The sequence below is a fragment of the Sparus aurata genome, chromosome 4 (genome assembly GCF_900880675.1).
Source record: "Sparus aurata chromosome 4, fSpaAur1.1, whole genome shotgun sequence".
Classification (NCBI taxonomy): Eukaryota; Metazoa; Chordata; class Actinopteri; order Spariformes; family Sparidae; genus Sparus; species Sparus aurata.
Window position 1 is genome coordinate 26,514,667 of NC_044190.1, and position 11,201 is coordinate 26,525,867.

An 11,201-nucleotide genomic window follows, 5' to 3' on the forward strand; every position below is an offset into this window, starting at 1 on the left:
AAATGTGATGATATGACTGTGATGTGTTCACAGCTTGTTTCTACTTCCCCAAGTGGCAAAAGAAAGGTTTACAGGTTTAAGAATATCACACAGCCTGTCCACAACAGAGTTTTTAACAATGCTTTTAAGGTGAATGGGTCCTGATAGCCCATGTTGAAGCCAGATGTTGCTGTAGCAGTGCAGTTCAGGCGTTTCCTCTGAGGGCTTTTGCATAAACACTTTCATTTCCTCCAAACAAACTATCGTTTAGGTTTTTGAAACAGAACTCTCAGTGGCCTGCACTGTATATTTAAACTGAGTAATTTGGCAGAGCTAACCCACTGTGTGTCCTTAAAGTGTCTCTAATGTCTTATCTTCTAGAGCTGGGAGGTCATTACAGAGGACGAGGCCACTTTGAACCACAGCAATAACCAGGTCACTACACCCAGAACGCCTGTGCCCGAATTTAACTCATTCTGCGACGATCTGAGAAATGTTAACATTTCATGGGCCTCATCCAGTGAGCTGAACACCTCCCAGACAGTGAGTCATTTTCTGTGCAGCATAAGGTTGTAGTTACCGTAAGTCAAAGGTAGAGAGACACATAATGAGATTTATATGAACCACAGGCTTCCAATGAGAGAGAGGAGGAAAGTACAGTAGAAAACACATAAATAGCCAGATGATCATCGTTGTAATTGTCATCCTTTCCCTCTGATGCAGGATCATGCTAGTAATTCACGCCATTCCAGTCTCAGAGGAAGTACCCGGTCTTCAACAGGAGAGGAACATCCCGTTAATCCTGTGGTAAGTATTTCACACCCTGTTGAAATCACTCCTCCCTTCATACCTTTTACCAAACCTGTCTTGCATCAGAGTTTTGCTGTGTGAGTGATTCGCAGGTATTTTCTTTAATCAGCGTGGCTTCTCTCACTTCCTATGCTGTTAGGAAATGGTTAGAGTGAGATAAATGTCTTTGTTGGTGTTGTGTTTCACAGGGAGCTCGAGGTTTCAGTATTGATCATTTTATTAATTTTTTATGTCATTCAATAGCTGCTTCCAACCTCAACTGGGCTTCCTCCAGGCTGGGAGGAGAAGCGAGACAATAAAGGAAGACGCTACTACGTCAACCACAACAGTCGAACCACTTCATGGACAAAACCCCTCGTTCAGGTACAAACTAGGCTTTCTTATTATCAATGGGGTGGGCAAATGTACTAAACGTGTGTATATATATGTGTATGTACTGACATGCAATATGGACATCAAGTCTAGTCATTTGTCATTTGTTTAACACTAGTTTTTGTCTCCATGTTTGTTTGACAGAGAACTTCCGATGTACCTACAGCACCAGCAGCAGCACAGGGTGGTGCAGGATCACCCCAGAGCCCCCCTCCATCCCAACCGCCTGCCCCCAGCGAAGAGTCTCCCCAGCACACCCCAAGCCCCGAGCCCACATATGAATCTGGCTTCCTGCCAGCTGGTTGGGAGGTTCGCAGTGCTCCCAGTGGAAGACCATTTTTCATCGACCACAACACAAAGACTACTACCTGGGTGAGAAGGCAACATACTTTGTGCTTTTTCCTTCAATTATAAGTGGTGGCCACCCACTTAGAGATGCATTTCCATTAATGGCCACTAGGCGCACGCACCAAGAAAGCTAGTATTTTATTTACACAACAAGAATGAGTTTGAATTGCTTAGCAGACTTTTTCTTACTTGTGTCCTGATGCAAAGTCTGTTTAGAAATAGTATCCCCTGGGTATGCAATCCTCTTTGACTGAAACACGCTGTGTTTGTTTATCTGTGAACAGGAAGATCCGAGACTAAAGATTCCTGTGCAGCAGAGGAGAAGAGCCTCACTCGACCCATCTGATCTTGGTGTTCTGCCAGTAAGTTCATCAGCTCCAAAAAGATCAGTAGCAAATCAGTTGAAAGACATTTTCAGTGTTGGAGCTCACAGTGCTGCCTACTGTATTCAAGAGTCAAAAGTCAACTTATTTAAGCATTAATTATTAATTACATGTGTTTCCTTCCTAGCCTGGTTGGGAGGAGCGAGTCCACACTGATGGGAGGATATTCTACATAGATCACAGTACGTATGACATTCCTCACTAAAATACATCTCAGACTAAATGATGAGTATGTTTCTATACTGATGAAGGGCCTCTGATGTGTTATATTATATAGACACCAGGACCACACAATGGGATGACCCCAGATTACAGAACTCAGCTATAACTGGACCAGTAAGTATAACCTGAATTAGAACGTTTATTTCTAAGTAAATAGAGGGAAGTACGATATATATTTTTGAATTATATTATATTTATTGGGAAATGTATATTGTTGGCTGTTCATCTGTATCCCTAAAATTTTTGCCAATAAATAGAGCCACTAATAAGAAAGCAAACTGCTTTCACTGACTTGAAAAGAATTTACAAACTCTGATACACTAGGTGGCTCTTTGCACGTTTAAAATTGGTTTGAAAAATAAACACAGAGAAAACAAGACAATCAAATATGTTCATACAGTTTCAGAAGAAGTCGACACATTTGCAATTTGCAGCACATGTTTCAAAGGGGTTTAGAGAGGAGGCAAAAAGTGTACGAGTTTTAGTAGATCTTATGAGAGCTGTGGAATACGTTTTCGCTCACTACATCTGAGCCTCTCTCAACTTCAGGTGTGCATAAACCATGTGAACTTCTTTTCAATACAAAACATGTGAAATATCAATTATCTTATCGTTATCGGCCATGAGTATCATGTAATTATCGATTATTGGCAAGAGATGAGGAAAAAATCCATATCTTGCATCCCCAGTAACTCGATATTAGCATACAATAAATCCTGTTCTCTTTTTATAGCTTAAAGGTCTCCTATAGATATGTATCATTGACCACAGTGTAGGTCATAAGGTTAGGATTGATTTGTTGCCACTGATTACTGTCCTCTTTTGCTTATAGGCAGTGCCTTATTCCAGAGATTATAAACAGAAGTATGACTACTTCAGGAAGAAGCTCAAGAAACCGGTGAGTGTCTAACTGTAACTGTATTTCAATGAGGACTAGTGTTACCTTTACCTCTGATATCAGTTTTTTGTCTCAATTTCACATATTCTTTATTTGTTTAAAGGTCCCAAATGATAGAAAGTGGGATTTTCATGTCTTTTTTAATATAAAGCATAGTGCTCTATATATAATATATATTCTGTGAAATTATCAAAACAGTTCATCTGTGAAAAAATGCACACAGCCTGTATTCAGAAACTGTGCCTTCAAACAAGCCATCAGGACGCCTGTAAGGCTATGATGTCACAGCTATACAGTCACCACCCTCAACAACACCGTCAGCCCGACTGTGGTTACAGAAACACTGTAAGCGCTGATGTGGGCGGTGCCTGCTCAGGCTGGTGAGAGTTGACCAATCAGAAGAGACTGGGCTTTTTAAGAGGTGACCCTTAATGAGACACACATTAATACAGAGAGTTCACTCAGAAAGTCAAATGAGATATTTTCTAGTGTACATCCACTATTAGCATAACATGGGACCTTTAACCACTGAAAAATCACAAGCTTTATTTTATTGAGCTCAATACATTTCTTTGCAGGCTGACATCCCAAACCGCTTTGAGATGAAGATGAGAAGAAATGCGGTGTTTGAGGACTCATACCGACGCATCCTGTCAGTTAAGAGGGCTGACTTGCTGAAGGCACGACTGTGGGTGGAGTTTGAGGGAGAAAAAGGACTGGATTATGGTGGTGTGGCAAGGGAGTGGTTCTTTCTCATGTCTAAGGAGATGTTCAACCCGTACTATGGACTGTTTGAATATTCTGCCACGTGAGTCTCTTTTTACACCTTCTTATTTGTCTTATACATCATTAGGGTGTGTTTAAATGAGTATAGTAACCCAGACCAGTCTAGTGTTGCACAGACTTAGCATCAACAAATATACAAGCACAGGTCAAAATTAATACATAAACACAGAATTGTTCCACTTTTATCAACATAAAAATACACACAGCAGGAGAGCTGATTTTGTGTTTGTCTTCCAGGGACAACTACACGCTGCAGATTAACCCCAACTCAGGTTTATGTAACGAGGACCACCTGTCCTACTTCAAGTTCATTGGCCGGGTGGCAGGCATGGCTGTCTATCATGGCAAACTGCTCGATGGTGAGTGCAACCTGTCTGTCTGATACTTGTGAAAATGTTTGTATAAATGTTGTGTAGGTAGCAGCCACAGCAGTGAGGAAATTAAAAATAATGAGATCAAGGGATTTTAATAGACATTGCTTGTGCTCTTCAAAGCGTTCTTCATTCGGCCTTTCTACAAGATGATGCTGCAGAAGCCGATCACTCTCCAGGACATGGAGTCTGTTGTGAGTGTCTCTTTATAGAGTAAACACCTTGAATCAGGAACTTCACATTACAGGCAATTTGGAAGACCTGTGACGTGTTAAAATTTGTTTGTTGTCTTTTCAGGACAGCGAATATTTTAACTCCTTGATGTGGATTTTGGAGAACGACCCAACAGACCTGGATTTGAGGTTCACCATTGACGAGGACCTGTTTGGACAGGTTTGATTATAATTTTGATATTTGCCTCAACAGCCTTAAATCTGTGACACGATTTTCTATGTAATTTACATGAAACCATCCAACTTTTTCAGACTCACCAGCATGAACTGACGCCGGGCGGCACAGATATTGTCGTCACTAATGAAACAAAGAAGGAGTACATCCAGTAAGCAATAAAGAATCAACTTTTCATCCTCTTCACATAAATTATGGTTTGATGCTAACCTGCTGCTGTGTTTGACAGTCTGGTGATGCAGTGGAGGTTTGTGAACAGGGTACAGAAGCAGATGACTGCCTTCAAAGAGGTGACGATTTATTTTATACATTTTTATATATCACCATTAAACAGTTTAAAATATCATGTCATATCATCTTTTGTGTTTTTAGGGATTCTTTGAGTTGATACCACAAGATCTGATCAAGATCTTTGATGAAAATGAGCTTGAGGTGAGTGTTCATTCCGTCCGAAACGTGAAATGAACCAGATTCATTCTAATAAGATGAATAACGATATGCCTACCTGCCTTCTTGTCCTCCACAGCTCCTGATGTGTGGTCTGGGAGATGTGGATGTGAATGACTGGAGGGAGAACACCAAGTACAAGAACGGCTACGTGTCCAACCACATCGTTATCCAGTGGTTTTGGAAAGTAAGAAGTCTTTCCATGCCTGGAGCCAACACATTTTTTTTTTTTCCTTTAAGAGTAGCTTTGCATTAGTTATTTATTGGTGCGTCTCTTTGTGTTGTTGCAGACGGTGCTGTTGATGGATGCAGAAAAGAGAATCCGGCTCTTGCAGTTTGTGACGGGAACATCAAGGGTCCCGATGAACGGCTTTGCTGAACTCTATGGTGAGATAACTTGCTGCATTTTACAGATTCATGACACTACTGGACTCTTATCCACGCAGTACAACTGATACAAATGATCTCTGCCTCAGTGTAACTCTGCATCATACACTGTATACACTAACTTTCTTCTATTTGTTTCTTCGAATTGAATTCCGGTTATAATCATGTTGTATGTATTTATTTTATGTTTGATGGATTTATTTTCCAGGGTCTAACGGACCACAGCTGTTCACCATCGAGCAGTGGGGAACACGTGATAAACTCCCCAGAGCCCACACATGGTGAGCACCTCCCTATTATTTATTATTTTTTTATATTCAACACAGTTAAGTGTAGCAATGTACTCTAGATTAACTTTAAAAAGGCTTAAGGAGGTTGCTTAAATTAGATGCTCACATTGCTTTCTACTCTATGATATATACTGATTTGTTGATGGTAAGTGGTCAGGTTTGTAGTTCAGTTTGGCTTTTTGTCACAGCTCTGAGGAACATTTACTAATATGATAATTTTTCTGTGATGTGGCTAAAATGTGTAGACCCCCAGTGTCTCTGAAGTTGACCATTTTAAAGAGAACTAACAGCAGCTAAAATAGTTAAGAGGTATTCCGGAGACAAAAGTCTACATCAGACACACAATCTTTAAAAAAAATTGTGTGAGTTGGAAAACAGCTGCGTGTATTGTGCTTTAGTTCCTCATCTTAGATTATACTGAGTTATTGTGTGGCCACGGTGATGGAAAATGATAAAGAAGGACTAAAACTAAATGATAATTGATCATAGTGGGTTAATGCCCTCTAGTGGCTGCATACAGTCATAGCTCTCACGCTGCTATTTGAGAGCTGAATACATTCATTTGGAACAGGCAGAGCAGTTTTACTTTTAAAATCAAATCTAAACACCCAATTGTCAGCGCTATTTTTAAGCTAAAGACACTTATGAGCATCCGGACTGAGATGGCTCTGTAAAAATATGAATTGAATTGTGAACCACCTACAAGTGTGGTTTGGATACGATTTGCAAAAATCGCATTTTGTTTGGTTTTTGGTCAGCTAGACTTGCTAAAATCAATATGGATATGCCAGAAAACTCATTTGGGATAGCAGTCTTAACACGGCCTTAGACACATCCATGTAAAAAGGGAGAACTATACAGATTTGCATGTCAAAGCCAGTTTTGTAGTCACAAAGATTGCAAAAGTTGCAGTTCGGTTCGCAATCAGAGGTGTAGGATTCAGGGTTTGTGGAGCTTGACGCATGTGAGGGACTTAAAGCCAGAAAATTTCTGCCTCTGTGGCAACAAATTTAGACATTTGTTTGTTAATCTATTTGTGGAAAGTCTTTTTTGGGGAGCAATATTAAACCTGGAGTGTCTCCTAAGAATTGGGAATGACCAAATTGCATTATTTTAATGTGATGATTGTCTTTACTTTCACCCCCTAAAGCTTCAATCGGCTGGACCTGCCTCCTTATGAGTCTTTTGAAGAGCTGAGGGAGAAACTCAACATCGCCATCGAGAATGCACAAGGCTTCGACGGGGTGGATTAGCACTCCCGCTGTAAGTGACCTGAACGGACATTACTGTCGTCAAAGAGAAACGAGCTGTGCGTCAGACTCAGGTCTTACCCTGCCAGCTGTGTGACAGATGAAGGACAGTCACACAATCTTCAATCTGTTGAGGCAAAAGCAGAAAAAGGACATAAAATCTTGAGTGCTGGAGGTATTTAATCACTCCGCATGTGTTTTAAAGTTTACAAAGCAAAAATTCTAAACTGTATACTGTGTAACAAAACAAAAGAAAACCCCATTTGTTTTATTTGGGCTGAATTGCCTCAGAAAAACTTTCTCACATCAGGTACCTGCTACATTTTGGTCTTTGCGTTGTAGTAAATTAGTTTAGTTATGTTATGAAAATGTTATGAATGGTATGAATTTCTTTAACTTGCCCTTTCACAACATGAAAGTGCTGGAAAGAGGGAACCATGGGTCAGAGTAGTCAAGCCCACTATGACAGGTATATGAAAAGATTCAAACTTACAACTTGTGTATCCTGTCCAGTACCCTTCAACTCCAAAGTTAATTGCACAGTATGTTATTTCCTCACTAGGAATCTCACAATAACAAACGATAATGATGATCTAATGATGTCGTGAAGAAGGGTGAGCTCATGAGAGGTGTTGTTTAATTATAAACAGACACAGTTTCCAATGAAAATGTTATCCTTCCCTGTCCAGTGGAACACATAAGAGATCAGCATCTTTCTGTAGACCCAGTTTGTCACAAAGTTCTCTCCATCTTGGAAATGCCACACCAACCTGTAATCTTCTTAGGTTGTTTGGTTGTACATTTGAGCTTTCAGACACAGCTGGCATCAGTAAGTGCAGCAAATGCCAATGAGATCATGCTCAATCCCCACTGAAATAAAACGGTTTGTGTTGGAAATCCTTGAAAATGCTTGAGTTTTAATCTTGTGTTTACAAGGTTTGAGTTCTTGGAATCTTGATAAAGTACTTGAAATTGTAACTGCACTACTTTCATGAAAAACCGCTACCCAACTAAGTAGTTAAATTTTTAGATAAAGAAATAAAAACTCAAATAAATGCAACTGGGCCAGCTTTATGTAACTTTGTTTCTGTAACAGCTAGTGATAGAAAAAATTATCAAAACTGAGTTTTAAGGGGCCTCCCAACAAATCCCAAATATCTATTTATGATACAGGATACTTACATCCCAAGGTTCATGTAAAGCTTAATAATAGGCCTTTTAATGCTTTAAAAGTGCTTAAAAATCCAACTGCAAAGGTGTAGGAACCATGAATAAAAACAATAGTAAACAATACAGTTCACTGACTTCCTTCCTCACTCTCTGACATATCATCAGGTGTTTCCCTAGTAGAAATGCCAGCGTAAAGGATATGACTCCATTGATTGGTGACTAAATGAAACTCAGCATTACCTTGAGTTTTGGATCATTTAAATAAACAACTCAACAGAATACATATAACAAATGTCTATTTATGGCATTTCAATGCAGAAATGTTACATATTAAAAGTCCCAAATCACTTTTAAAAATGGCATTGCCCCAACAAGAACACCAGCTGAGGGCAACAATGTGTTCGAAGCAAAACTTGAGTGATTTAAAAAGGCAATTCAGACTTAATAAAACAGATGTGAAGATTTGTTCTATTTTCTTGTCATTTAGATTCTATACATAATTAAACATTTTTCATTCCATCATACTACAAACACTGATGCAAATCCCAAATATATGCACCTCAAAAGCATTTGAAGCAGTTTGAGTGACTACTTAAAGCATGTGTCATTTAATCATTTATGTAGTGATGTATCAACACCAGGACCAGTAACAGGCTAAACTAATTATACAGTAGTTTGTGTCTGTGTAGGCCACATATCCAAAGAAGTGAGTTCATGCAGTGTTAGATTGTGCTGAAATACTATGCATTATTATTGTACATACTGATATTGTTCTTATATACACAAATATACTGTACATACAAATATAAATTTGCCTTCTACAAAAGGAGGACGCATTTATTAAAACTGTTAAAAGTGACTCAAAATGACAAATTGGTTATTGGTGCACCTCCTCATCCTCATCCGTGTGTCATTTATGATCAATAGCCACTCATACTCAAGTTCAACACTGACCGTGTTTTAGATGAATATATATAAATGTATTAACACGTTATATGTCCTGGCCAGTAGCTTATAGAAACATTATTTGACAGACTGGCCTTATCATACGGTATGTGAATTATTATGTTTTGTTGTCAATGAGTGATATCATTTTGTTTTCTTCTACTCATCATGGGTGTCTAATTGCAGCACAGTGCTCTATTTTTAAGAGTACAGCTTTAAAGATTGTTTTGTTGGTTGTGTACAGATTATTGTCTGTTTTCAAGAAGAGTCATCACTTGTAATCCCTTTGTAGGAAAGCAACTGCACTCAAGCAGTACCATTAACGTTTTCTGAATGGTAAAACATGTGTTTACACTACCTGCCATGTTTACAGGTAAAGGAAGATATCATAGGCTGGTTTTTGTCTCTGACAACACAATTTTATACTTATGCTTTTATAAAGTGAAGCACTTTGTTAATATCGATGAGTCTTACTTCTGAACTGTCTGAATCTTTGCCAATCTGTCACCTGCAGACTGCTTGAATCTGATCCTATGCTTCAAGTGCATATGTATTATAAATGTTTACATGTGAACATTGCTGAAAATAAGCACATTCTCTTCTTTCTCTTCTATTTAAGAATTAAGTCCTGAGGCCTTCGTTTGTAATGTATTGTAGACTTTTGATTGTTTATTGATGTTTTAATCTCTAAATGGAAGTACTGTTATATATGTATTGTTGTCTACTGAAGAATAATGAATAGAGCAACACTTAATTTCTGATATATCAAATTTTGTTATTATAGAATCTAATTATAACACCTATAAGTGCATTACAACAACAACAACATGCATGTGACATATATACAACAGTTTAAGGGAGGGAATGAACTGTAGCTGTTAAATCCAAACTCGATTATAGTACACCAAATTAAATATATTTGAAAAATAAAGAAATGTAAAAACAATTGTGCAGTGTCTTCATGTCTGTCTCTTCACATATTCAGCTGCTGTCGTCTTTATTGCTCTTAATGTGCACTTCTGTTTTTTATTCTTATTACAGATTTTCTCCATTGATTTGATGAACTGTACCCCAAGACTGCTTAGGCAGTGATGCATTGAATTTAACTTTTAATAATTAATGATTAACTTTTCACATATTTCTCAGCATCACTTTACTCCAAGTCCCCTATTTAGCATGTATACACATTATGTAAACTTAATAATGGTTTATCTGACACAAATGTAGTTGCCTACCATATATAGCACTGAGAATAACCATGACCACGATAAATGGTTATTACACAAAATGTTATACTGGTAGTATACTGGAATGCACAGATTCAGAGCACAAACTTTTATTAAGGTTTTGACGCAATGTGCATCTTCATCAGAGTCAAACAATTAAACTATATATTTTACAACATATCGTAATTGGAAAGAGATGAGTTTGTTGACACATATAACTCTCAAGTGAAAGCTGGAGTGTAAACGCTGTGGATGAGAGTGAAATACAGTCATATTGATAAAACAAATATGTGTCACCCAGAGAAGTTACATATCTGTTTACAACTACATTATAGTTGTTGTGAATACTTATTAAATGTAACACACTGCTTTCTAGTCTAGGGTTTTTCTTGTTTGTTTGTCTCGCTAGAAACATTTGAGGTGCCAGACTGAACTTAATGACCAACTTTGGCCCACAGGCTGCACTTTGGGCAGCCCTGGCCTCCACTGTGGAGTATTTAGGTGCAGTATTTCATTTTTCAACACCAAAATGTCATTTTGATGATTGAACCAAGAGTTTGGAGGCCACCTTCTGGAGCAGACGTTTGCTGTTGTTTCTTTTAATCTTTTTCAACTTCTTTTCTTTTTTTTTTAGGATTATATGAAATACACACCATTTGACATTTAATTTTTGACAACTGATTATGATTTCTTGCTTCCATTATTTCAGAAAATCCTTTTAAGTACTTCAGCTGCATTTCAGACATGTATGGTTTCTCTTTTGAACAGCACATTGTCATTGTCTAATAATACTTATGTGTGTTGGATAGATGTAAGTGTTTGTAGTACTGAACTGTTCCAGCTGGGGGAGATAGAACACATTTGACTAACTTTAGGGGCAGCGCCTAACTTTAAAACTTGCCAGCGAGG

General features: G+C 38.3%; 1 protein-coding gene across 5 annotated transcripts in view; it reads left to right on the forward strand.

Annotated features, from left to right (window-relative positions):
* The window catches only part of nedd4a (NEDD4 E3 ubiquitin protein ligase a), a 33,350-nt gene extending 23,338 nt beyond the window's left edge, over nucleotides 1-10,012 (forward strand). For all 5 annotated transcript variants that reach the window (XM_030414501.1, XM_030414503.1, XM_030414504.1 and 2 more), the window contains 19 exons: nucleotides 361-522; nucleotides 703-786; nucleotides 1,033-1,152; nucleotides 1,306-1,533; nucleotides 1,794-1,871; nucleotides 2,020-2,074; nucleotides 2,170-2,228; nucleotides 2,947-3,012; nucleotides 3,591-3,820; nucleotides 4,036-4,157; nucleotides 4,293-4,363; nucleotides 4,467-4,562; nucleotides 4,655-4,728; nucleotides 4,807-4,867; nucleotides 4,950-5,009; nucleotides 5,104-5,211; nucleotides 5,315-5,411; nucleotides 5,620-5,692; nucleotides 6,852-10,012. In XM_030414501.1, coding sequence (XP_030270361.1) covers nucleotides 361-522; nucleotides 703-786; nucleotides 1,033-1,152; nucleotides 1,306-1,533; nucleotides 1,794-1,871; nucleotides 2,020-2,074; nucleotides 2,170-2,228; nucleotides 2,947-3,012; nucleotides 3,591-3,820; nucleotides 4,036-4,157; nucleotides 4,293-4,363; nucleotides 4,467-4,562; nucleotides 4,655-4,728; nucleotides 4,807-4,867; nucleotides 4,950-5,009; nucleotides 5,104-5,211; nucleotides 5,315-5,411; nucleotides 5,620-5,692; nucleotides 6,852-6,954 — 1,947 coding nt within the window. In that variant the 3' untranslated portion in view covers nucleotides 6,955-10,012. The remainder of the gene's footprint in view (nucleotides 1-360; nucleotides 523-702; nucleotides 787-1,032; nucleotides 1,153-1,305; nucleotides 1,534-1,793; nucleotides 1,872-2,019; nucleotides 2,075-2,169; nucleotides 2,229-2,946; nucleotides 3,013-3,590; nucleotides 3,821-4,035; nucleotides 4,158-4,292; nucleotides 4,364-4,466; nucleotides 4,563-4,654; nucleotides 4,729-4,806; nucleotides 4,868-4,949; nucleotides 5,010-5,103; nucleotides 5,212-5,314; nucleotides 5,412-5,619; nucleotides 5,693-6,851) is intronic.
* Nucleotides 10,013-11,201: the final 1,189 nt, after the last annotated feature.